Source organism: Manacus candei, unplaced genomic scaffold (assembly GCF_025592945.1).
Source record: "Manacus candei isolate 608988 ecotype Guabito, Panama unplaced genomic scaffold, ASM2559294v1 h1tg000017l, whole genome shotgun sequence".
NCBI lineage: Eukaryota > Metazoa > Chordata > Aves > Passeriformes > Pipridae > Manacus > Manacus candei.
The window spans coordinates 32089426-32115417 of NW_026138065.1; the positions used below are offsets into that span (position 1 = coordinate 32089426).

General features: G+C 45.1%; 1 protein-coding gene across 1 annotated transcript; it reads right to left on the reverse strand.

The window, feature by feature from the left end:
* Positions 1-389: 389 nt before the first annotated feature.
* Positions 390-25992, reverse strand: SLC1A4 (solute carrier family 1 member 4). The gene is made up of 8 exons (XM_051783489.1): positions 25423-25992; positions 15517-15559; positions 14330-14392; positions 9250-9416; positions 6241-6474; positions 4899-5093; positions 3344-3478; positions 390-723 (listed from the first exon to the last, which is right to left on the reverse strand). Exons 1-8 carry the CDS (start codon positions 25950-25952, stop codon positions 489-491), a joined length of 1602 nt encoding a protein of 533 aa, XP_051639449.1. The 5' UTR covers positions 25953-25992; the 3' UTR covers positions 390-488.

Consider the following 25992-nt stretch of genomic DNA (forward strand, 5'->3'; position numbering starts at 1 on the left):
TGTAATGGTTGGTAAGGCCAGAAAATAAATTTAAGCAACATTTTCACCCACTCTGGAGTTTCTAGACTGCTTCTCCATTCAAACAGCAGCAAAATAAGCTTTCTAATTTTTCCCTACAATAAGCACATACTGGATTTGTCTACCTCCCCCTCTCCAACCTGTATGAGCCTTTGCTAGCAGAAGTCTTGTTAAACCAGAAGTCTCAGTGGCAGTTTTCACATACATGTATACATGTGTGTGCACGTACAACACATATACACACATGTGAACTAGCAAAATACTAATATAAAGCAAGTGTTCCTTCTCAACATCCCTTCCCTGCCCACCCCACCTTCCCTCCCCTTCCCCAGGCCAGCGTATTTTCAAAACAGACAGGAATTGAGCACTTCCAAGAGCCATCCAGCCCCTGGTCACACTGCAAATGTCCCGGTGTGCTGACAAGTCCCCAGGGCCACCTCTAGGACAGGTCTTGACGAACGGCCTCGAGTTCACAATACTGATTCCTTGGATTCAGGGTCTGCTGTACTGCTTGTGCTGGAGACTCGGTTTTTGTGGGTTACCAAAGGTGACGTTTCTGTGTCAGACTTGTTGTTGGCAATTGCTTCTACGGTGACTTCCTTTAGCTCCTGCTCTCTGTCTTTCTTGTCTTTTTCATTCAGGTAATTAAGGATGCCTGCTCCTAGGGCATCCCCTTCCACATTCACAACTGTGGTGGTTCGGTCCCTGGTTAAGATCAGAAACAAAAACCAAAGCAGCAGGCTTTTAGTTTAAGAGAGTTACAACACAATAAGGGGAGTTGATTCACCCCTGCTGATCCACTAACATCAGTGGAGCTGGACAAGGGAGATGTAGTGTTATCACAGGTGTTCTCCACAGAAGTATCATCACTATTTCAGAACTAAAAATGTGCACCAGAGCTGGTTTGAGGTCAGCCAAACTTACTAGTTCTGGTCTCTCAGTGGGTTGCAGCAAAGGTACTACTCTTTCTCAGGCATCCTGCTTTCCCCAGCCCATCTCCTTCCTCCTCTCTTTCCCCAGGTCAGCATTTTTCAAATGCAAGTTCAGAGCAGGAACTGATTTTGGGCCTATCCAGAAAGTGACTCAGAGCACCCAGCTCTCTTTTTTAACCACAGCCACTCACACCTTAATCCAAACACCTACTTAAGGGGTCCTTCCAAAAGCACAGAATGACTTGTGTTCTCTGCGTGTCTTGCTCATAGCACTTCTCCTAATCTTTGGTCCTACAACACAAAACTAGTGTGCCAGGATGTAATAGAGGACGTTTATGGGTCATAAAGAAGAAAAATTTCTTCATGTGTCTTTTGAGATTTGTTCATCATTCTGCAGCCTAAGTTAACATAGGTTCAATTTGTAATTGTGGTCCTCTCTGGTAATTAAACAGTTGGCATCAAAACAAGACACAGGGCTCCTCCCTCCCTCCTTCCCCATTCTGTTACAAGGCTGAGTTCCTTGACTAGAACAGTGTTGACCACAGAGGGATGCTGCTACATATTTTGAAACAAAGGCAGCCAGCACAACACAGGCTGAGGGCAGCCCAGAGTGAAAGGAAGGGCAAGATTTTCACTCTTGCCTCCAAGCACTTGAAAGTACAGGTGTGGAACACACAGATAGCACTGTGCTTCCTTAGGTAGCCAGGATACAAATGGCTAGCCACTGCTTTGCCTCTCTCTCCAGTCCTTTGGAGGTGGCTGATCCCCAAGAGGTTACAGTACAAAATGAAGCTGTAGGAATAGGATTATGCTCCAGACCTTCTCCAGCCTCTGGAATTCAAGAGGGTCCTCAGGCATCCTAATTTCCACATCTGCTGTGGGAGTACACCATCTATACAGAGAGGATGGTGTTTCCAAAAAGCAGTGCAGAGGGATTATGGGCAGCCTAAACCAGGAACTGCCCAATAACCCACCAACTGGAACAAAAATACCTCTGTGGGATTCAGATCACTTGACCCATACTGACCAGTCATTTCAGACCACCACCCAACTTCAACCAGAGGGCTTGAAAGCAGATTATGCTTTTAAATTATCAGATCATGCTTACTCCACTAATATTTAAACTCTAAGCATGCTGTAATTCATGAGTGCTCAGAGAAGTCCTTCCAGTTTGATTCTCCAGTACTTGAAGAAGTGCAGCCAGCCAGGCTTGTTTGAGGAAAAGTGGAGACACCCTTTTCCACAGGGTTCATCCAAGCTACAAGAAATCAATTGCATGTGGCATTTACAGTTATCATGCACTTGTGACTGCGTCCCCAAAACTTAAAGCAAAACAATTTTTTTAAGCTCTCCTTAATCTAATTTAGGTGGTGCAGAAGGTAAATTTAGGCCTTAAAAAGGACGTAACTGTGCTAAGTGGTGAGATAAGCTTCTCCAAACAGAGCTGTGCATGGAGGTAATCCCTCATGTTTCAAGGAGGGGAACGGGTCTTGGAAAGAAAAGGTGACAACACTGTCTAGTAAACTTGTGGCTCTCAGCAGCATGTTCCAGTCACGACACTGCCCACAGCTGCGATGAGTGCCACAAACTCTCCCTGCCAATGGATAGCACTTCTCTGTGACACTTGTGTTGTTGCTTTGACCAGTCTTGAACTATAAAAAAACAATAGCTGACAAGAGCTTCTGATGGAGACTGCTTCCCACATGTCACCAAGGAAACTTTCCATCACTATTCAGACTCAACTTCCTTTCTCCTCCCCTTCCCTTTCTACTGTCCAACTAACTTCCAGCAATGTTAACACCTTCTGAACAAACTTTCAAGAATCTCTCTAAAGGGAACTGAAGCCAAGAAGAAATAAGTTTCAATAAAGGCTGAATAAAAAAGCTGAACAGGGATTTTAGCATTCTAACTGCTCTAATTGAGAAGGGACCACCTTTTCCATTACCTGTCAAGAGCTACCTGTCCTGTAGGCAGACATATCTTGTAGGGTCTTATTTTATGCTGGTTTTATTTCATATAGGGTTATATTTTGTACTTTGACTACTGTGGTCCTTGTTTCCAGCTGAACATGCTAGGAGGAGGCCACAGTGAGGTGGATGTCAGTCTCTTCTCACAGGGTAACAAGTGATAAAGGAAATGGTCTCAAGTTGCACCAGGGGAGGTTTAGATTAGATATTATTTTTTCATGCAAAGGGTTGTAAAGCATTGGAATAGACTGCCCATGGTGGAGTCGCCATCCCAGGAAGCGTTCAAAAAACGTGTGGACTTGAGGACATGGCGGTGGTGCTACACCGATGGCTGGACTTAAAGAATCTTAAAGATCTTTTCCAACTTTAACGATTCTGTGTTTCTATGTCATGCAGCAGCAGATACATGTGGCCTGAAGTACTTACACAATCCAGTCCACGGCCAGTATCAAGGAGAGGTCGTTGGTGGGCAGCCCGATGGCCTCCAGGATGATGGCGATGGTGAGGACTCCTCCGGCAGGGACCCCGGCTGCTCCCACGCTGGAGGCAGTGGCTGTCACGCTGCAAATCAATTCCCATGCCTGGTTAGCAGGAGCTCCTAGCTCTCCTCTGCTGCACTTGCATCACATGTTTCCATGCTATGGGAATTGTAAACAAACTCTACAGCATGGGACGCACAGATCGTTTGCTTCCCAGGCAAACCCTTTCCTGCCTGCTAATGCAAAGGAATGGGTACAGAGCAGAACTCTCAGCAGGATCCACAGCAGTTACCAAGGCAATGGCTCTGGGTTTAACACCTTAATTGCCTTTTCAGAATAAAAAACAATCAACCAGTACAACTATACCCTGCTGCCTTACTAATATAGCCATTCCCGAGTCCTGTATCAGTTCCACAACATGCTGAGTACTTTACATCTCCTGACCTCAAATGTATAAAGGTAAACCTTGCCATGCAGGGCACGGTCCCTTCTCTGTGTCTCCTTTGCACTCCAACACAGCTCCTAAATCAGAAGCTGGAAACCACCTTTTTGTGTGCAACTGAGCTTTCCTTGGGCTATTCACTGCATCATCCTCTGGCCTGTGTTAACACCTGATTCACTAAGAATACCTGAAAGGCTAATTTGGCCAACTCCAAAAAAGTAATAATGCCCCAGCCCTGTCTTAAATAGGCGAACAATGTACTGGGAAGTGTAATAAGGAAGGAAATAAAACCAGTTGGGGGGGGTAAAAAAATTCCAGGAACCAGCCCTAGGAGGCGTCTGTTGGATGCAGCTATGACAGCTCAGCATGGTGAGGGGCCAGGACTCCTTCTAGGATCCTCACTGAAGGGATTTTGAGGCAGGAAATGAAGATAATAACACTTTATGGGATACAGGATGTGGGAGGATATTCCAGGCATGGAGGGGAGAGAGTCCTAGAGAAGGAGGTAGGACTGAGGTGGTGGAGGGGATAATGGGGCAAAGCAATTAGGAGGGCAACAACAACAGGTTTGAGCAGGAAAGCCATCAATGTCATGGTAGGAAGGGCAGAGGTAAGCAGGAGCAGAGTCTTTGGTATGAAATAGATGCATAAGGAACTGAGGAGCTGGCAGGAGGATCCAGAGAGGGAATCAGGGTTTGCTTTCTGGGTAGAGCAGCATGCCTCAATTACCCAGCCTAATGGTGACTGGAGGACGGAGGAGTGAGATGCTTAAGGAAGGAGAGGAATTTCATGTGAGAAACAGCTTTAAACCACTCAAAGTCTGTTTCAGAATTCAATTACCCCTCCCAGGTTCTACCTTTTATTAAATCGAGCCTCTGGAAAATCCTGTAAAGGTTTAAAGACTCCATCCTTTAATCACCCTATAATTATGTTTCATGGCAGTTTGCAAGCTTTAGGTCAGAGATGTGGAATGCAAACTGCTAGTTATTAACAGAGGGACCACAGGCTTGAGTGTGTCTGGGGACCAGAAGGATGTGGTTGCAATAGCGAAGCAACTTACAGAATGGTGAAGATTTGCCCAGGGTTGAGGTCGATGTTGTTCAGCTGAGCAATAAACACAGTTGCCATGCACTGAAAAATAGCAGCTCCATCCATGTTTACAGTGGCCCCAATAGGAAGGATAAACCTGCTGATCCTCTTGTCGACCCCATTGTTCTCCTCAACACACTTGATCATGGATGGGAGGGTGGCTGAGCTGGAAACAGAGAACAGGGAGAAATCAAACACATCAAGGTGCACTGAATGGCCAGTCACTGCCTCGTGGCTTTCATGTTGCTAACATGCTGCAGACAGGATGTCAAGACAACAATGCCATTTTAGAGTCCCTCTCTGTCATAATGGCAATGAGGGACTCTCCTTGTTGAGTCTTGAGCACAGGTATTTAATAATCTGCTTCCATCCAGAAACAGCTGGTAAGGACTCTAATCTCCCAGAAGCAAGAACATGACTTAACATAGTATGAAGCATTACAAGTCTCAAAGCCACAAAAATACACCAGCAGATGCCAGTATGGCAGGAGAGGCTGTAAGGAGATGAAATAAGGTCCCTTCAACCCAAACCATCCTATAATTCTATGACAATTAAACACAACAGATTGTACTAGTGCCTTCTCAAATGAACAGAAAAATAAATTAAAAAGAAAATATCACTGTTGGATTTATTTCTTGCATTATAAATTAAATTGTTTTATTCATAAATCCTCTCCTACTATATAGGAAGGTTTATGAATAGTAGTTCAGCTTCTGTGACAGACATGCATCTACTTTTGGAGATGACCTGAAATGATTTTATATCGTTATGTCATTTGATCAGGTGTTTGTTCTTGAGAAAAGTGCAAATGACATGCTCAATAGTTTGGTTATGACAAATAAAAGTTGATCAGGCCAGATCTTTGAAATCAGTAATGTTAAATTCCTTTGAACTAGCAATCAAGTCTGCTTTGCTCCTGCAAAATTAGTCTAAACTTGTTCCAGGTCCTTCTGAACTTAGAGAAGTAAACTTCCCATGACAAAGTCCCTCACTACTGATCCTCACTTTACTTAAAATTAAAAGGACAGCTGGCAGGATCTTTTTAAGGCCATTACTTTCACCTTTTATTTTCCCCAAATATTTCCATCTCAGCATGCTACAGTCACAGTATTTTGAAGAATTGTTTTCAACAGCTAATTATCAGTATGTGATGTGTGGCAGGCTGCTGACAGCAGTGAGGCTCTCTACTCTCTGAAGTCTCTTTTTTGCAATCTCGGGAATAATATTCACACCTAAAACTGAAACTGGATATTATCAGGTTACGGTGTCATATACAACCAGGCTATAATCCCAAAAGAAGCACATAAACCCACCTGGAGCAAGTGGCAAAAGCAGTGGCAAGGGGTGTGATAAGTCCTAAGAGAAAACGATACGGATTTTGACGTGTGGCTGCAAAATAAATGAGCGGCAGAATAATTCCTCCATGGATGAAGTGGCCCAGAATAGAGGCGAAGATGTATTTTCCCAGACTGGTCACCAGAAGCACAATATCTTCCATTTCCACAATCTTGCTCCCAACGAGGAACATAATGCCAATAGGTACATACCTGTGTAAATGAAATATTGCCTGTCATTAAGCACAAACAAAAAGCCCTGGAAAATATGCCCTTTTTCATCCTAGAGATAACGTGCTTGTAAAGAACTTGCTGCTCCTACTGAGGGGTAGTTCCTTATTCACCACACACTCAGGGTATGCAAATTGGGAAGGCTTCTCTAACACTTTTGCTTGGTGGATGGCAAGCAGTTAAATGGAAAAAGCTCTGTTCACTTATGCCCTCAAAGACACAGGTAGGAGAGTGCCAAAGGGAAGCCGAGCAGGAAGCAGAAATTCTGGCAGAAGCTACCAGGACAAAACACCAGTGTGGAGTTTTAGGGTGGAAGGCAAGCAAAGACCTAAAGCTGAAGGGATGGCAGATGGAAAGAAAGAAAAAGGAGCGGTATCATGTCACTGGAGCAGAGAAAGGGGTGGAAGAGTTGGGTCTTACACATGCAGAAACTACCAGCACAAGTATGAAGTTAGGTCATTAAAATCACAGACATACTGGATGCCAAGATACTCAGTGTAGGAAAGAAAAAGCTATGCACATACCAGAGAGCTCAGCTAAAGGCTGGTGATGCACGTGCCAAAGATAGCAATTAGCTCTGCTATTTGCCTACAAAGGACTAAGTTAAATGATTAAGCCTGAAGAGCTTCCTTCAAGCCAACAGCCAGGCACACACACATATCCATGCCTCCTATCCAGAAACATGCCACGTCAGCATTTGTTTAAGGTTTCCTTCATCAAGAGCACTTGGAGCTACTCCAGGGGAAGGGCCACCTGCAGGCCACAGCCACACCTCTGGTCCCAGTAGTGCAGCTGGGAACAGCCCTGGAAAGACAGAACTGCCTTTTCACCAAGAGCACAACAGCTCTAAATGGACTGCGTGAATCACTTCAGGCCCAGGGTCAGTTCCTCCCCAAGTTCTACTGGGATGTTTGTGACTGAGTACCTCTACTGATGCTGTCCACACTTCATCCTTTTCTGCTTCTAAGATTTAGAAATACTACAAGATCACCCAGCTCCCCAAAACCCTGCCCCACGCACACATGTGACTACAAAAGATTTGCCTGTACATCTCAGGAATGAAGAATCCAATGCTCATGTTCAGAGAAGCTGATTTGTTGAGTAAGGACAAACTTCAGAAGGTTTGGTTAAGCATGCAAAGGTTTGGAAAGATGGGCAAGCCTTAAGGTTGCCAGATCACCCACTTCTTCCTAGCCTGCCTCTCCCTCAGTGGTTCTGCAGCTCCTCTGTTCCATGCAGATGTCCCAGATCCATGTGAGCATCCTCTCCCTTGGCCAAATCTCTAGGGGGGCCTGCTGAACATTCCCCACTTAGCCTCTGCCATTGTGCCACCTACTGCCTTTGAACTGTGTTTCTGAGCACCCTGACTAGCCAGATCCAGCTGAGCCTGGTCCTGCACAAGCTCTGCAAACACGAATACTGGATTCAGAGCTGAGACTGGATTCCTCCCCTGGAAGAGGGAGGCTGGAGAGGAAGGAACTGAAAGTTGAGACCAAAGTGCTGCTAAACGGTCCTGCTGAACAGGACTAGGTACAAGCTCAAGGTGCTTTTTCTCTTGATAGTATGATTTCACCCATTCCAAGGTATCCTTTGGGAAGGACATGCAGCTTGACAGATTCTGAATAAATACCAGGACAACTAAAGAGCCTTAAGGAAGTAAAGAGAACAAGTAAGGGCTACAGTGAACTGCAGTGCTAAGAGTCAGCAGTGGTCCCCATAATCCACAAAGTAAAGGATTACATACCAACTGATTGGCTTGAAGTGCTGGCACTGTAATGAGCTGAATACAAGAACTGCCTCTTATCGGTATTGTGTCCAAGGAATTACACTCAAGAGCCAAAAACTTAAGCTGCTTGGAGACTGAATTTTTCAATCCCTTATGACAGCAACTAACACAGAGATCTGCCTGTGTGAAATCAGGTGTTTTGTTAAAGCCTTTCTACTTCTTAGAGAGAGCAAAACAGTAGGAACAATAAATGCAGAATGAAGGGGAAAAAAACCACCTCTGCTAAGGTACGTTTATAGCTTTCTCAACAGCTTTGGAAAGGGAGTGAGAAATGTTAATATATTTGCTATCCTTATGAATATGTTTAACTTTGCATGTGAGGTATTATCACTGTTGGTTTCACAGGAGAGGCCTAGATCCCTCCAGCTGCACGAGGACAGCTATGACACTGCTCTGAGGCCAAGATTTATCCTATCTGACAGAAAGCCCTGTCAGGAGGCTGTTCCTACCCTGGCTTAGGGGGCCTGAACCACTCTCTAGAGGTGTATGCCTCCTTCAATGCTGGTTTCTTGCCTAGGGAGAAAGTTCACTGATGTCCAGTTCCTAACATACAGACCTTTTTTGGTGCCAAAAGCTTTGTGAGATGGGTCAGAGCAACATTCAGCCCATAAACATGTCTAGACTCCAGAGAAGTTAAGTGAAATAATGGACTTGCTCATTAATAGGCCAGAGAAAAAGTAAACAATCAACTTCGGGAAATAGAAAGCTAATTAATTCTACTAATTAATCAAAAAGGAGTCCTGCAGAGGCATTATAAACAAATGTCTAAAGTTTTTCTGACTGATACCTTAAGCTATGAGTGATTGTCTAATTACAGGGCATGAGCAAGAAGAAAAGACCCCATAGAGTGATACCACGACAATCACTTTTGCTGTGATGAGGGATCTGGTAGGAAAAAGCCAGATAGATAAATGCTAAGTTTCCAGAACATAATATTGTACTGAAAGGTGCATCTGCAGTCACACACTTACCACATAATCCAGGAAACCAGGACCATGGTCGCCTCATTGAATGAATTAAAGAAGCGAATCAGATCTTCCCCCTCCTGGCCAAGCTTTTTCAGGGCCACTCCCAAAACCAGAGCAAACAGCACCAATCCCAGGATGTTCATCCCTTCAATCTCAGTACCGACAGGAATCTGCAGAGAAAAAAAAGAGAAGGCTTGTTAGATGTGAGATCAGCACAGAACGTAACAAAACGGTCACCTCACTTTGTTGCTACCCAGTTGATCTGAAGTCAACAAGCAGAACCTATTTTGGAAAGAAGAACCTATTCTGTTTGATCAAACGATCTGGATGCAGTTCAGATACAAAACTCTCTAGCCATGAGCTGGCATGGATTCACTGGAGAAGGAAAGTGCCTGCTACTACCCCCTCTCGTGCCCTTCAATATGATATGTGTGTTGTCAGTGACCTGAGCAGGAAAATCCCCAGTTTACTCAGGACTTTAGTGCAACAGCGAAACCCATGAGAAAACAACCAACGTTATGGAGAAGAAAAGGGGAAAAGGGCAGAGAAAGGCAACATACTGTGACAACCTACTCATTAACCTGTCCATGTCAGTTGTGGGAGATATAGAGAGAACAGAAGAGATACCTGTTCCCCCTCTCAGAAATCATGTCACTGCATGGTAAGAGGATAAAAGCAGGATCCACCTATTAACAAAAACTACTCTGCTCTGCTAGTCCTTCATGGTTTGTTTCTCAAAGAGAGTTGGAGCCTCATATGAACTGTTGTAGTATCATATGAACTGAATGAGTGCTCTTGTGGCTACATAAAAATATAATTGTTTTGACAAACTGCTTTTTTTTCCCTCCCCAACTTGGCAGTACAGGCTCAACATGTCAAATTGTTGTTTTATTTGGAAGAACTTCTATAACAGATGAGGTTTGTGTACAAGGTTTGGCCTTTTGGCTGGTTTAAGTGGACACTAGCTCAACACTAGGAAAGAAAAACATATTCTGAGCTAAAAGCTTGAAATGAATATTGACTACAGATTTTGGGATACTGTTCTTGTAAATCTGATAAAATCAGCCTGCTTGAGATGATGTTTTTGCTGGAAGTATACCACTGAACTGGACTGTCTCAGTGGTAGGTGGAAACAAAGCACTGCAGGGAAGGGGGTAAAACATAAATGATACACAAAAGCAGGAAGGCTAAACTGCTCTTAACAAAAGTGTTTACAAACAGTGAAGGTGCTGACATTTTTATTTGCTAATACAAAATACTTAGATATGGGATCTGCAATTTTTTATGGTAGCTGTTTGCTCCAGGCTAAGCTGCCATTATTTATTTGATTTCTAATTGAAAGAACTGAAAACATGGACAGATACTAAGCATGAGGCACAGTGCATCTCCAGGGATGTCTGAAGAAAGGTGCCCTTTCCTCCACACACAGTAACACTTCTCTGTCTGGATAGTTTTGGCTATATTCTGTTTTGTGTGTCTGAAAGCCCTAAACTCTTCAGTGGTTAGAAAAGACCAAAAAAACGACACCCTCTTATTAAGTGGATAAACTGTCTGTGTACATGGGATGTTATTTTATAATATAACATCTTCTACTGGGTTCATTTGATACAAGGCTAATATGAAAAGTTCAGCTTGGAATGGAATTTTACCATAATGGCCACAAACTTTTTCCACAAATAAAACTATCCTAGAAACATTGAATATTCTTTTGGTTTGGTTCTCATTCTGAAAAAAAAAATGATATAAGACTTTGCTATGGTACAGAAATTCAATGTTTCAAGCTACTGAAAGAGATCTGGATGTTACTGGGGAGGAATTTAACTATACTACATAATACTGATGTCTTGCAAAGGATCTCCACCCTTTAAACTCCTTCTACTACCAGGGATTTGCTTCTCATCTCATGAAATGCAGTGGTGTGAGCCTGAAGCCCAGGAATCCACTACCATTTAGGCTTCTCAGAAACTTTTCCACTTTCAGGTCTTGCTCTCTGTTTCTCTCTCTCGAGCCATTTTTTTTTAAACATACAACATTCAGCATCATCTCCCATCACTGCAGTTGTAGGCAGAAGATCCATGCATCACTTGCATGGAGCAGTAACTTATTGCAAGAAATCTCTGCCTGCAAATCAAGGGGACGATCTGCAGCATTCAGGGAATTTCACCTCCCTGCAGCACAATATGGAACAAGTCCAGCAGTAAATCTTCAGCGGAAGATCCTCTCAATCCCAGCCTCTAATACTGGCAGATGCTGAACAGCCTTTTTGTACTCCAACAGAAAAGTGCATCACCCCAAAGGGGCTGCCAAACCAAGCAGCATTGTGAACACCAAACAAAAACAGCTTTAATGAGGACTTTGTTCCTGGACAAACTATGGGGCACGTTATTGTTTGCCTGAAATTCTGCGTTCTGGTAGGAAGATTCATGGAGCTCTTCTGGTCCTTGAATCTCTCTGAAGATCTTATTGTTTTCTAGCTCTTGAAACAAAATGCTTATCAAGGAAACAACTGCTGACATTGAACTGCCCCAGTAGTAGATGGCTGAAAAGAAAATGCAGCCATGTGATGTGAGGAAGAAGAGCAACCACTGGTTTGTGTATTTTTACTGCTGCCAGAAGAGGAACTGAGTTCCCCCAAGCCTCTCTGTGCTACAGATGGGGAACTGAGATAGTCCATGCCCCAGGAAGCCTTGCTGCCAAAGCAGCATAGAGGATGTAGCCATAAAAGCTGGGTAAACACGAGATGAGCATGTGAAACAACAAAAAGGACGTGGCTGAGCAAACATCTACATATCCACTATTCATTTCATCAGCAAGAGAAGACAAGGCCTATTAACCAGTGGGGGAAAGAAATATAATCAATGGAAAATTTTGGTCTACACTCTGCATACAGAAAGTTGAAGGAAAACATTTCTTCAATCAAATATTCTGCTGATGAAAGAAAAAAAACAGATAGGAATATCATTTTGCTTCCCTGGAACCAAACTTCTATCACTATGATTTCCAAAAATCATACTCTTCCTTTCCAAACTGAATCCTCATCTATCCACAAATACTATGGTCAGATCAGTACCGAAACTGAGCTAACAAAACTGAGATGATGCTTTCTTTTTATTTGGTCCATTCATCCCTAGAGACAGTAGGGCGTCTTCTGGAATTAAAGAAGCTCAGGTCTGGTTTTGCTCCAACAACTGAAGAAAGGTTTTGGAAAAGCAATAGCAGAAATAACCTTTACATCATAACTGTTGGCAAAAACAGGCACCAGTGACAAATTCAGAATATTTTTCCTGATATTACATCAAAGAGGAGACTGATAACAGGAAAAAGAAAGAAGAGAAATGAAAAATAGTCTCAAAATTTAAACTGCCAAGAGATGCACTCCTCTCTCTTAAGGAAGAGTGATGGCTTCAAACAAACATTAAAAAGATACTTGACAGCCAAGACTATGTTCAATGGATATGTTTAGCCTTAATCCGTGCTTGGTTGCTAAGGAGCCTCTATCAAACTTGACACTGAAGATCAATAGAAGAGTCTCATTCCCCTTTCATTTGCTTCTGCTTAAATGTAGAAAAACTCTATAACAAACACACAGAGCTAAGTGCACATTGCTACAGCCTTTCATGCCGAACTTGTTTTTTAGCAGCACGAAGCTGCAGGGGCAGCTGCCCAAGGACACGATGGCACGAGAGGAGAACACACTCTTTTGGGATTCCGCAGCCGTTGCTGTGCATCCGCGTCAGATGGGCCGAGTGTGGATCTGGGCTAATGCAACCCAACGGGCATGGATGGAGCTGCCTTCTCGCCCAGTGGTGTCCAGGATAACTTTTCCCCTGCTCAGTTCATGCGTCAGCCAAGTCACCTGTCACCCTGTCTCCAGGGCTGGTGAAAGTTCAGCCCATCAGCTGAAAGCAGAGCTCGTAAACACTCTGTTCTGCATCACCTGCTCACACACCATGCGTGGGGAGGAGAAAGTAATGAAGCCAGTACTTCCTGCACCCGGGGATATGCTCCAGAGTCCCTCTGGATGATCATAAACCGCTTTTTCCTTGATGGTTTTACAAACTAGTGGGTTAGTCCCAGCTGAGCCCTGCCATGACAAATGCAAACATTACAAGTCTCTTGCCCTAGGGGCATTCAAATCATATTAAAAATATGGCAACCCAACTATCTGAGCTCAGATAGTCAGAATGAGCCTGAGGAAGAGAAAATAACCTTGAAGGTAATTTCTCAGACCTGCCTCCCCAAAATCCAATGAAAGCACATGAGGTACTTCATTTGGAGCAAGGTGACACCTTGCAGGCTGGGGCACTGGCTCTGTTTCAAAGCATGCTGCCTGTAATTATTGCTGGACCTGCAACATGTTGTCTCTGGCCAATAATAAACATGTTTGATGGACCCACGATGCAGGAGAGATGCCACTCAATGGGATACAGTGCATCTCTGAAGTCCTACAAGCTACATATGGAAGATAACACTCTCTACCTCATCTACACCTACAAATTAGTTTCTTTTTTGACACCATTCCAATAACAGCCTATTTGTAATGTTCTGTCTGTAATTTTTACGCCTTCAGCTCACGTGTTACAGCTTCAAACAAAATTTCAGCAGCATGGCAACCAAAAAAAAAATTCTCAACCAAATTCTTTTCTGTTTTTTTTTTAAAGAGCTTTGGGTAGTGGAAAAAAGCCCATTCTCTCCAAACTCTTAATGAAGATAAAGGTTTAAGGGACATACTATTTACGGGACTATTTAAGGGACATTGCTATTTAATTCCAAGTCTACAAAAAGTTATTTAAAAACATGAGGCAGTGACTAAACAAAATTTGGATCAAGTGAGATCAGGTCCAAGAAAGCACGGCCTAAAAAAATAATGTGTTGTGGGTCAGACCAGTTGAGCTCAACTCTCCTCCCCCATCACAGATTTTTTGTGTGGCTGTGGGTAACTGATCTGCCTTGTGTGTCTCAGTTCCAGGCAAAGAAAAGTACCTGTTTCTTTCCAATGACTGCTGGAAAGGATTAAAGACTTTGAAGTAGTCACATATTACAGCTGACAAGGGCTTGTTTAGAACCTACGAAGTGACCTTACCTTTTCCAACGTGACATTTCCAGAGGTAGTGTTTCTGAGCAGCATCTTATAATCTGTCGCATACTGCAGGTAAGAAAAAAAACATAACCAAACAAACCCAAAAAATAGTGAGACAGGCATTAAAATTGTCAGTAAAATATCTAAAATCTAGGGCAACAGTTTACTTTGATAAATAAGCTAGACACCTCCAAAGTAGGGCACTTCTTTGGGCTTGTTTTCTTTAATTATAAAATGAGGGAAAGAAAAGCCAATTCCCTATGACAACAGCAGCATAGAGGAAAAGAGGACTGCTTTATTTCATCCCTGAACACACAGAACACTCGAGGCATCACAGAATATCCTTTTCTTGGTGTTATTTTTGTACTGCTTCTGCTTTTATTCATGGAATACTGACTTGTACTGTATTATATATTCACTCAAAATGGAACTTTCATATCAAAATGTTTCGATATGAAAGCAAACCAACAGAGCGCCATGAAGGCAAAAGCTATTATTCCACTCCTGTATCATGAAGAATCACTCTGCCCCATAGCAATATTCTCAACACTATCTATTCTGACATCTAAAATTAGCAATGAGAACTAAATCAAAATCTTTTTGGAGCCCTACAGCTCCTGTCCGTCAGTTTAAACCACACTATGTTCTGGTGCCAGTTACCATCCTACCACACACAGTCTCTGTTGGAAGAGAAGCCAGGCTGAGTAATTAATCCAGCAAGAAATAAAATGGAAAACACTGAATAAAAGCGTCAGGTAACAGGTAATGCTTACACACATGGGAGCCTAAAAGTCTTTAGCCTTGTCAGTTCTGAGCCCAGCTCTAAACTGTGTACCCAAGGGTTTGCCAGCTAGCTCTTGCAAAGTGGTAACCAGCCTGGCACAAAGCAGAGTTGCCACTGCTGCCCAACACAGCACCCAAAGTTTAAAGTTTAAAGAATATTTCTGGTGAAGGTACAAAAGATAGGCTTTGAATATGCTTTTGTTTGACGAATATTTTTCAAAACCAAACTATTTGTCATGGAAGTTCCAAGTCTGATTACATCATGTGCTTTTAAAAATTCCAGTTATATAAGTAAATTAACTTTTGGTATTTTCTACGTGATATTTTTAGCCCTCCTGCAAAAAAAGAGCAGTAACTTTCTCTGCCTGTGCACCATAGCTCATGTCCAATGTCCATATGGATCTTACCGTTCGAAAAGCTGCAGCAACAAGATTTGCAGGAAACAGGTTTCTGTAAAAGACAAACAAGAAAAGTAAGTATTTCTTGTAGAAATTCTAAAATGAATGCACCAAGGTGTTTTGCTCTCAGAAACAGAATTCCTTTTGCAAAGGCAAGCACATGGGCACTAGTGAGGTGTGTAGTACAGAAGATACTCTGGCAGCATGGAGTATCTTCCTACGTCTCCAGAGGTGTCAGTGCCATCTTCTTTGGCTCACATAAAAATGTCCCTGCTTGTCTGCCAACCTCACCATTTGGGTGGGGCCACCAGAGGCAATCAGATACTCATCAGCCAGTGGCTACAGAAACTGGCTCAGCCACGCCAGCTGCAGCAACAGCTTAGGGCCTCCAGTGTCAGGCAGATTTTTAACATTACTCATGTGATTACACTGTGCTCACAGCATCAACATGAAGGACAATCCCATCAGCAAAATCCACTTAAGAGAATGGCTTAACCCTTCAACACAACAAGGTCAGCTTCCCTTGACACTGAGGCAGAGCAGAGCAATATCATGGGCCAGACTTCTCTGCAAGGGCTTGGACAACACAGATGGAAAGTAGGGGCAACTCCTATGGAAAGCTGCAACATCTTCACACAGAAATGCAAATCTAGCAGCAGGTTAGGGCAGACACATGCACCTCTACTGGGCATCCAGTATATTTCTGCATCTAGGAAGCAGCGAGGAAAGGTGAACTGGGCCAAGTAGGGAAAATGTTGCTTCTTGTTATATTTTATAGTTGGTGTTAATTCCTTTCTCCCCTTATGCTGGGCGAAGAGCATGTGTTCCCCTAGCCAAATGACAGCTTCTTTTTTTTCCTGTGTCAGAAAGGAAAATAGGAATAAAATCTGGTCTCTGGGGTCATGGCAGGACCCCAGGTGAGGGCAGGGAAGGTGATGGGTATGAACTGAAAATACAGACAGCAGAAGGCATCAAGGAGGCACAAGAACTCTTATGGTAAGGAAAGAGAAGACCTTACTCAGAGACAGTTAACCCCGGTAAAAATCATTTGGGAAGCTGTTCCCCATCCTTTGCTCCTTGCTCTGCTCCAAGGACACTGCATGTGTCTCCAGGCTATGCCCTGCTAATGGTCCCTGAGTTTTTGCTGTAGTTACCCTGGCAAACACGACATTTCAGCTGTGGTCACTCCATGACTGACACGGAACATGCAAATCCGAACCACAGCAAGAAACAGAGCAGCAGAGTCAAACCTTTGAAAGCAAGAGGGAGATTAAAATACGGCCTAGGTAAGGACTTTGGTCTTTTTGGTTGCGTAGCTCCACTCTCCTGCCACACAGGGATTTTCCCACAGCCGTGACAGCAATTGTAAAGTACATGGAACTTCATCAAACACGTGGTTGCTGTGAACTACCTCAGCCTCCCTCTCTGTTCCACTACAAGTGTATTAGGAGACAGCTGCAAAAGCCAAACTGCTCTAAGAATAATTTGCCTGCTGGAGTCTACATTCCACTGAGGATGAAAGAAACAGCAACTTTTTCTCCTCAAAAGTTGACAGTACAGCTGTCTGTCTGAAAGCAGGAGAGCGAGCTCTAATTCTGCAAAGACGCTTAAGAATTGGTCAAATAAGATCAATGGAACAGCTAATGTGCATCAGTGCTTGCACAGCTGGAACTCTCTGGTGGATAAAAACCTTGAGGAAACTAAAAGCAAACTTGCTGTTATCAGGAATAAAATATCACATATACAAATGGGCCCATGCTGTTGGGAAAATAAGGGTATTTCTTTTCAGCTTTCCACAGCAGGATGATTACTTTTTTTTAAAAATAACTGACTGGACTTTGAAGAAGCAAAGAGATGAAAAAAGACTGAAAACGAACCAGAAATCATTTTTTTTTTCTTTAAATCAGCTTTTCCATCCTGATGAAAACAAAGCCAAAGGAAGCAATCCTAAAGCCTAAGCAACATGATTCTCCAATGTTTAAACGCGGCCAAGAAACCAAGCCCTCCACAATTTGCACAGTATGCCAAGCATGGGCCTCACTAATTAAACACCAACTTATCTCCAAGTATATACTTAAAGCACATACTTGAGTGATGCCACCAATCCTGTTACAGCAAGGCAAGGGGCAGGTTCTTGCTTCAAGTGTGAATACTGCTAAAGCTACTCAAATAAGAACCCAGAGCACACACTTTTCTGTATCACTCCAGCACCAGTCGCAGGACTTGACTCTGAGGGCAAAGAAGAGCATTTCCAACAATTCACCAAGTAAAAAAACCTGGATCTTAATCAAGGGGCTCAGAAGAAGTTGTATGTTCTGTTCAGCTTAACTTCTAACTACACCTGACTGCAAAATACTCAAACCACATAAAATAATGTTTTGCTCCTCTCTGTTTCAAATCCTGAAGTTTAAGAACAAAATGTGTCGGGTCATAAAAAGCAATCAACAAATAAATGGCTTACCTTGGAGGCATGAGGTCTGCAAATACTACGCTCATTGCTCACCTAAGCTCAGTTAGCATGTGAATTAAATTCAACTTTAATTACAGGTGGGTCAGATCACAGGTTCTTACCTTTAGATGGATTTGTGCAAGAACACCACAGCAACGCCTGTGCGTGCTCTGGGGAGAGCCAAAAGCTGGTTAGTGACCTGCCTGGACCCATCATGTAATTGTGCCTGCAGGGTTTGCTCATCACTTACAGCAAGGCAAAGTTTACCCACCACAGAAACCCAGACAGCTCTGTCCCTGTGAGCCAGCATTCAGCGCGTCCCCAAGCAGAGGAGTCACATGGGGAAGTGTGAACACCCCTCCTGTGAGGGTGAACCAACAAACAGGAAAGCTGATGAGCTGGGTAATTGGGCATGCAAATTAAATGTGGGTGTCTGCCAGTTGGTTTTTCTGTTAGGACCAAATGTTGAGAAGGTTTTTTTGCTTCGAAAGCCCACAGCAAACGCGAACGTGGAGTTTAGGGAAACAGGGAAAGCTATAGGTGAGCTGTGTTAGGAGGTGGCTGGAGTCCCATTCTCGTCACCACTCTCTCCTCCTCCCTGGTTTGGTGCCCAGCAGGATCAGTGCCAAGCTGGCTCTCTGCAACATCACCTACTCAGGCAGGTGCCAAGCCCCTGAGCCCACCACACCAGAGCCAGCCTCTTCTGCCACCTGCTACCCACTTCACAGCAGGTTGTACCACTGGACTGCTGACTGTTTCTAATGGCTCCATTTCTGCTGTTTCCATATCCTGTGCCAGAGAACACAGTTGCCTTTTTGAAGCAGATGTGGATTATCACACGAACACGACGCTGAGTGAACCCTGAGTCTGGGTGATAAGGAGCCCGGCACAGCAGTGTGGGATCAGACAGCCTTGGCCCCGTGATGTACAAAGACAAAACCTGCTGCCTGTGGCCAGAATGAGACAGGGGACCCATGACATCATGGCAGGCGGACAGAGGTTCTTCGTGCATCCCAGGTGCTCCACTGCCGCCAGGACCTCGGTCCACACACGCACAGACCCAACCTCCTCTCTGGCATCAAAGTGAAATAGGTGGTTCTACAGAGAGACTTTACTCCCCTCAACAAGCACCAGGCAGGAAAGTCTCTCTCCGTTGCAAGTTGCACAGACAGCCCCAAAAAGCCCTGTATCAGAAATCCATCAAACAGCTGCCGAGGGTGACAGCTGTGTCCTGGGGCTGCAGCAGCAGCTGGGTTGAGCCAGGAAACCTCCAGGTACCTGCACAACACACAGTGTGAGAAACCACCCTTCTCAGATCCTCTTAAAATAGGAACGAGAAAGCAGCAGCAGCAAGGGTGGGCGTTACAGTGCATGAATATTTTCTGCTCGAATACTGTGCTCATCACACCATCTCCCTATGCACAGCTGGATAAGTGCATCTTCCTTCCAGTGAAAAGCTGCTCCCACCACCTAAAAGGGACCATTACTTCCCTAATCAAATTGAGCAGGAAGGTCCCACTGTACTTTTGTTGCAATAGAAATCTTTGTTTAGCTGCAACGCTTGCTGCTGGAAATCCCAGACAATTAAGGGACCTTGGAGCTATTAATGGAGCAAAGAGGGGCTGTAGCTTCCCCATTCTCTATTTTGACATTATGGTCAAATTGCTCTCTTCTTTATAGGCCTGAATATTTCCACCAGCAGGATAAGGATTCCACAAGAAATCCTTCATTGTATGTGTAAGGGATTATTATTAATAACTGTTTCTAAACGATGATTTTGCTAGAGCTCTGCAAACAACTTTGCTCTGGCAGCAAAAGCATGAAGGGATATCCAGACAAGTAGAATGAAACCCTAAAATACTACGCATTCCTCTTGCATAGCTTCTTGCAAAAAGGTTCCACTTCCGATGCCAAAAACCTTGCTGTTGGAAAACATACTTTTGTGAGGGTGCCTAGAAAAAAATATTCTGTGTTGCACTACCTCTAGTTTTGTTTTTTTTTCCAATGAAGTGTTTTCAATGGTACAAGTCCACTCACAGCAACTTTATTGCCATCTGTGGCAAAATGATGAAGCCCAGTTTGAATTCCTACACTACCTTTATTTTTCTTTCTGTGCCAAGATTTCCATTCATCATAACAAAGCATTTTTTCTCATCTGCTTTTTGATATGTACGTGGGTGCTCAATACACGCTCTGGACACACATATTTCTCAGTGCGTGCCTTTGTTTCAACACAGAGAAACATGAAAATGTGTTTACTTATAGCAAATACTTGATACTTTTTTGCCTTACTGTTCCAGTCTGCATATTTGTTACTTCAAAAATAAAACTAAAGGGGGGAGAGTCAGTAGTAAAAGGCAACAACCAATATAAAGAACTAAAGAAAGGAGCAGAAATGTTCAGAGATTTATACCAAAAAAAACCCCACTAGACAGTGCAGGCACATGAATGAAAACACTGAGTTCTTCCTACAAAAATCAGTCAGCAATCCCTGTACTTCAAGGGAGATTCCACATGGAAAATGACTCAAGCCAAGGGGGACAGTAACATTTATTTCCCTTTCTTTCTGGAGGTGCCCCCAGAGTTAAGAACTAGCCATCAGCTTTGAAAACCAGTGGTCAGCCCATCTCTTCGTGTAACTGCAGCTGTTCCCTGGCCAATTTTTATTCTATTTATGACTACAAAGGTGGCATCTCCCCCTCCTCTTCTAACAGTCATGTTTTTACTTTCTTTCCACACTGGAACTTCAGAGACAGCCTTAATGGTTGCTGCTTTTGGGTGACTCATTGGGAACATCAAGGCTGTAAGAAACGAGTGCTACTGGAGCAACTGGTGCCCAGGAGAGGGTCACTGCACGAGTGCTCTGGATCCTGTGGTCTACTCTGGCCAGCTGCTCTGTAGTCCAGACGGCAAAACACAACTGATGCTACTCCCTGTGCTCGTGTCTGCCTTCCCTATGGCTCCAAAGGTGCTCAGAGCCAAGGCACAGGCTCACTGACAGCGCTGTGGGTACTGCCTTTGGCAGCACAGCTGGTAACATCTGGCACAGAGACAGACAGGGCAGTGAGGAGCAGTAAAATTTAAACAGCTTTTGCAGACTTGCCTGGCAACCTGAGAAACCCTGACCTTACTGTTTGGGGCAGACGTGTGGCCCTTTGTGCACTCTTCCTATAAAAAAAGGGATGATGCTACTTCCTCCTTCCCTTCCGGGACTGTTACAGCTAGGGCTGCTTTAAAAAGAATTCCCTTCCCAAAGCCAATTCCACAGCTTCAAAACATGTTTTCATCCCAAAATTGGGCAAAGAAAGACTGTTCCAGACCTTTTTTTCCACTTGAAAAAAAAATTGTAAAATACTTTGTTGAAATGTTCCTTTTTTTTGATGCCTGAGATCTTCTACTTAAAGTCTTTTGTATAAACTTACAGCAAAACATTGACCTCACCGAAATGAAATGTCAGGGTCACCCACTGACGGAAATTTTGACACAATCAATAGGTTCCTTTGAAACTGTTCAATTCTGTTCAATCAGCAAATATAAATCAGAGCTAAAACAAAACTCTGACCTTATGGAAACATGCAGTTGTGACAACTGCCCATCAGAAGCGTCAACAAATCAGCAGATTCTTGCAAAACACTTCATCTTGCTGTTTCAACTGCTTTACAACAAGCTATAGGCTGCTAGCAGGTGGCAGGAGTCCCATCCTTGTCACCACTCTCTCTCCTCCTCCCTGGTTAGGTGCCCAGCAGGATCAGAGCCAAGCTGGCTCTCTGCAATGTCACCTAGTCAGGTGGGTGCAAGCCCATGAGCCCATCATGTCACAGCTAGCCTCTTCCTCCACTGCTACCCACTTCACAGTCAAGCTCACAAGTGCTCTTTATTCTCTGTTGCTTTATCTTCTCCATCAAACCAACGAGGAAGGGACAAAACCAGAAATTCTAAAATTTCCCTTCACTCTCCTCATCTTCTGCTGGCACTCAGTGCTCAGCTATTTGGTACAAGTGAGCAGCTCTCCATGTCAGATGCTCTGGAGATGCTCACAAGCTCCACCTTCAGCTAAGACCACATGGAGTAAGAGTGCACTGGAGCCTGGCTTAAGGTAAGAGCCCACAGTGGGTCCTTTGGAGAAGCCCCCCTTTCTTCACTGACATTGGACAGAGTTAAGGAATTCCGTTGAATTGAGAGAACACCCCACTTTTTGGGTGGGTTTTTTTAAGCCATCAGCCTCGTGGATGCACCTCTGAACTCTTGCTGGATCCCTCCCATGATCACTGCCTTTGGCCATGCCTTGGCTCCAAAGAGCTGCCCACATGACAGACCCGAGATGGGATGAGCCATCAGCATCCCCACTGTGGGGCACAAAGGCACCTTATGGCAGCTCTGCTGTCCCCACCCCATGTCCTGGGGCAGAGGACAGCATGCACAAGCCCTGACTAGGCATGCTCAAGGCTTGCTTCCAGCACTTGCCAGAAGGGAAACCGGGAGGGTACTCCACCAGCTGTAGCCAGCCAGACAAATCAGACCTGGAGGTTACGGTCAATGGACAAAATAAAACAGAGACAGCCTTTTGGGTCACCTGTGAGTCATCATTCATTTGCTACCAAAGCCCACAGTAAATCTCTTTTCCAGAGGCTGGGTCTCCATGCCTAGATGCGTGTTTGTGGGGAAGCTTTAGACTTGGAAAAGGAAAACCACGACCAAGAATTAAGCTGGCCTCCAGACATGGCTGCAACAACATAAATCAACACCTTTGGTCATTACCTAACAGACTTCCCAAAGGCAGAAAGGATCTGCATGCCAGGAAAGGACAACCCTGTGTTGTCCCTGCAGAAGCTATGGCAAATAGTGACTAACAACTGTGATTTCCTCTTGGTTGTTTCTTCCTCGGGCCATGTTTTACAGCTGCTTTCCAGTGTTGTAGGGGGACTCAGTTTTTACCTTTTCTCTGATACCAAGCAGCAGCAAAGCCATGAAGGACATGGTCAATCTTGTGACACAACTGGAAACAAAGTTTTCTCACGTCTAATAGAAAGTTTCATGACGAAATGAGAGAAAGGGAGATGCAAAGAGCGGGATGCTGAAAGACTCACCCACACCAAAAGGAATTACTTCAGTCTTTCAGGTCCTATAGACTCAAGGCCTTTTCAAGAACAGTTAAAAATAATATTAAATGGTAGAGGGAGAGAGAGATCTTACTTCCTGAAAATCACATACTCACTCCATCCCTAGGTCTGTCAGGGATTTGTGCTAAGACTGGAAGTTTAAGTGACGGCTGTGTCCAAAAGCATCTTTTCTGGACTGGATTTCATTGTCATTGCTGTGACAACTAGACTGTCCACCAGAGCAGCTGCAACAGCCCTTCCCTGGGGCTTCAAGAGAAAGCTGAACTCACAGCCCACTGTACATGGGGGAAGGCCTCACTTCCCAGAAGGAAATTTTTCTGCAACCCATATGCTTTACCCAAGTCTCAGCATCATGAGCACTGCTTTGGAATTAGGGACTCAATCCCATCATCATCATAACCCCTTCGAAGAGGAACTCTCCACCTGCATTTACAGACCAGAGCAAGAAACAGCTGCCTGCTCCCAGCTTCACAGATATTACCTGCAGCCTGAAGCTTGCTGGAGCATCTCTGCCTTACTTCCCAACTACATCCTGCTCCGTGCTGCATGGTGACACAGGAATGAAACACCAGCTACAGTAGCCACACTAGGATGCACCTGGGGCAGCCACCACTACACTCGTCTTCCCAACTTTCCACAGTGTGCTGACTCCATTTTTGGCAATTTTCCTTTACCTACCTACGCTTCCATTGAACTCCATGTCACCTTCACAGACAGACCATCTACTCCCTCTATCCTGTTACTCCTTCTTAACATGCTGTCAGGACTTGCTGGTCCTGAAGAGAGATCCTTAATGCTTGGTTCTTAAGAGAGGTGAGCTGAGGACACTAAGTACAGGGCTGCCAGTGGAACAAATCAGACTTACTTTCAGTCCAAAGGGACCATACTTCTCTCTGGGGAAGAAAAGGACATTAACCCGAATTTGTAAATACAGTTCTGGGTTTGGGGTATTTTTTTTTTTAAATTCTTTTTATCTTTGTTGCCACATCCACTTACCCAGACACAGCAAAAAAATGTCTCAGCTGAAAAACTGAATTCATAAAAGAAAGCAAATAACTCAAATGAAAATTCCCCACTCAGTGTTTTAATTGGCAAGATATCCACCAAGCACAACTTTCTAGCCACTTAGCTGTGATGCAGGTCACTCCCCACCTCCGTTTGCACCTTGGTGCAAAGAGTGAGGAAAAGCAGTTGGAAGTCCCATACTCAAAACACCAGCTGGATGTTTGCCTCATTTGTGTGAGTGCTACACTCCACTCTTATTTAAAAAGCCAGACAGATCTCAACGGGGTTTGAGGAAAAAAAAAAAAAAAGGTGAAGCTTGCAACTTTGCAAGGAGGAATAAGGATAAACGAAAATACTATGATCTGGTTAGAAGTGGAAGCCTTGCTTCCCGGTAGGCTTGGGGAACACGAGTCTTGCCTTTGCAAGATGCAGAGGTGGGTTGGAAAGCCCACAAACCCACAGGGTGTCCTCACGCCAGACTATGTTGTAGTTGTGTCCTCGACGGAAATACAGTGTTGCATTTCCATGCCCACATCTATAGGAGGGCACTATAAAAGGCAGGCAAGCATTTGGGTGAGGAGACTGAGTAAAGTGTTGGGGAATAAAAGAAAGAGGTGTGTGTGAGGGATGGGGAGAGCTGCCCAGCCCTGCTCTGCCTGCGGGAGACAGGCAACAGCAGGTAGCGGGACAGGGGAAGGTGCCAGATAAAGCCATCCCTGCCCCACAATAAGCACCCAGGAGCCGCTCTCCCTCCAGGCAGAACCAAGAACGGGCCCAGGCACCCAGAGCTCTGAGCAAGCCTCGACTCATCCTTGCAGCCACCCAGGTACAATTAAAAACAAAGTGGGGAGAGGCAGAGCACCGTGCAGCCTTACACCTGGCCGGGCTGTGGGTACCTGGGGAGAGAGAGAGGGGTGCTTCTGGAGAAGGCAGGATAAGGATGAGGAGGATGATAAGAAGGAGGAGGAGGAGGATGAAAAGAAGAAGAAAAATGAGGAGAAGAAGAATGAGGAGGATGAGGAGACGATGCAGGAAGATGAGAAGATGCAAAAGGATGAAAAGATGCAGGAAGATGAGAAGATGCAAAAGGATGAGAAGATGTAGGAAGATGAGAAGATGAAAGAGGATGACAAGATGAAGAAGGATGAGAGGAAGGAGGAGGATGAGAAGGAGAAGGAGGATGAGAAGGAGAAGGAGGATGAGAAGGAGAAGGAGGATGAGAAGAAGGAGGGGGGAGGGGGGTCTCGGGCTGCCGGCTGCAGCGTGCAACACCGCCGGGTCTGTCATCATCCTCCGGCGGCGGGAGGGCGGGGGAAGGAGGAAGGCGCGGGGCGGCCTCACCTGACGAGGTCGAGGAAGGAGTCCACGGTCTCCTTGCTGGTGGGCAGCGCGCCCGGCAGCCCCAGCCCGGGCGTGTTGAGCGCGGAGGCTCCGGCGCCGGGACGGACGATGAAGCCGAGGGCCACGGCGAGGCCGGAGGCGAGCAGCGTGGTGCCCAGGAAATAGGCGATAGCGATGCCTCCCAGGCGGCCGAGCGAGCGGGTGTCCAGGCTGGCGGCGCCCGACACCAGGCTGCAGACCACGAGCGGCAGGATCACCATGCGCAGCATCCGCAGCAGCAGCTCCCCGGGGAAGGCCAGGTAGGCGACCTGCGCGGGGCTCAGCGCCGCACCGCGCACGGCGGCCCCCAGCGCCACGCCGGCCACCACCCCCGACACCGTCAGCAGCACCAGCGCGTTGCGCCGCAGGAACCCGCGGCAGCCCCGCAGCCAGGCCCCGCCGCCCCGCCGCCCCTCGGCCGCCGGGCCCTCGGCGTGCCCGTTCGGGCCGTAGCCCGCCTTGTCCTCGCTCGCCGCCGCCGCCTCCTCCATGCTCGCGGCGCGGCGACTCCTCGTGTCCCGCTACCGCGCG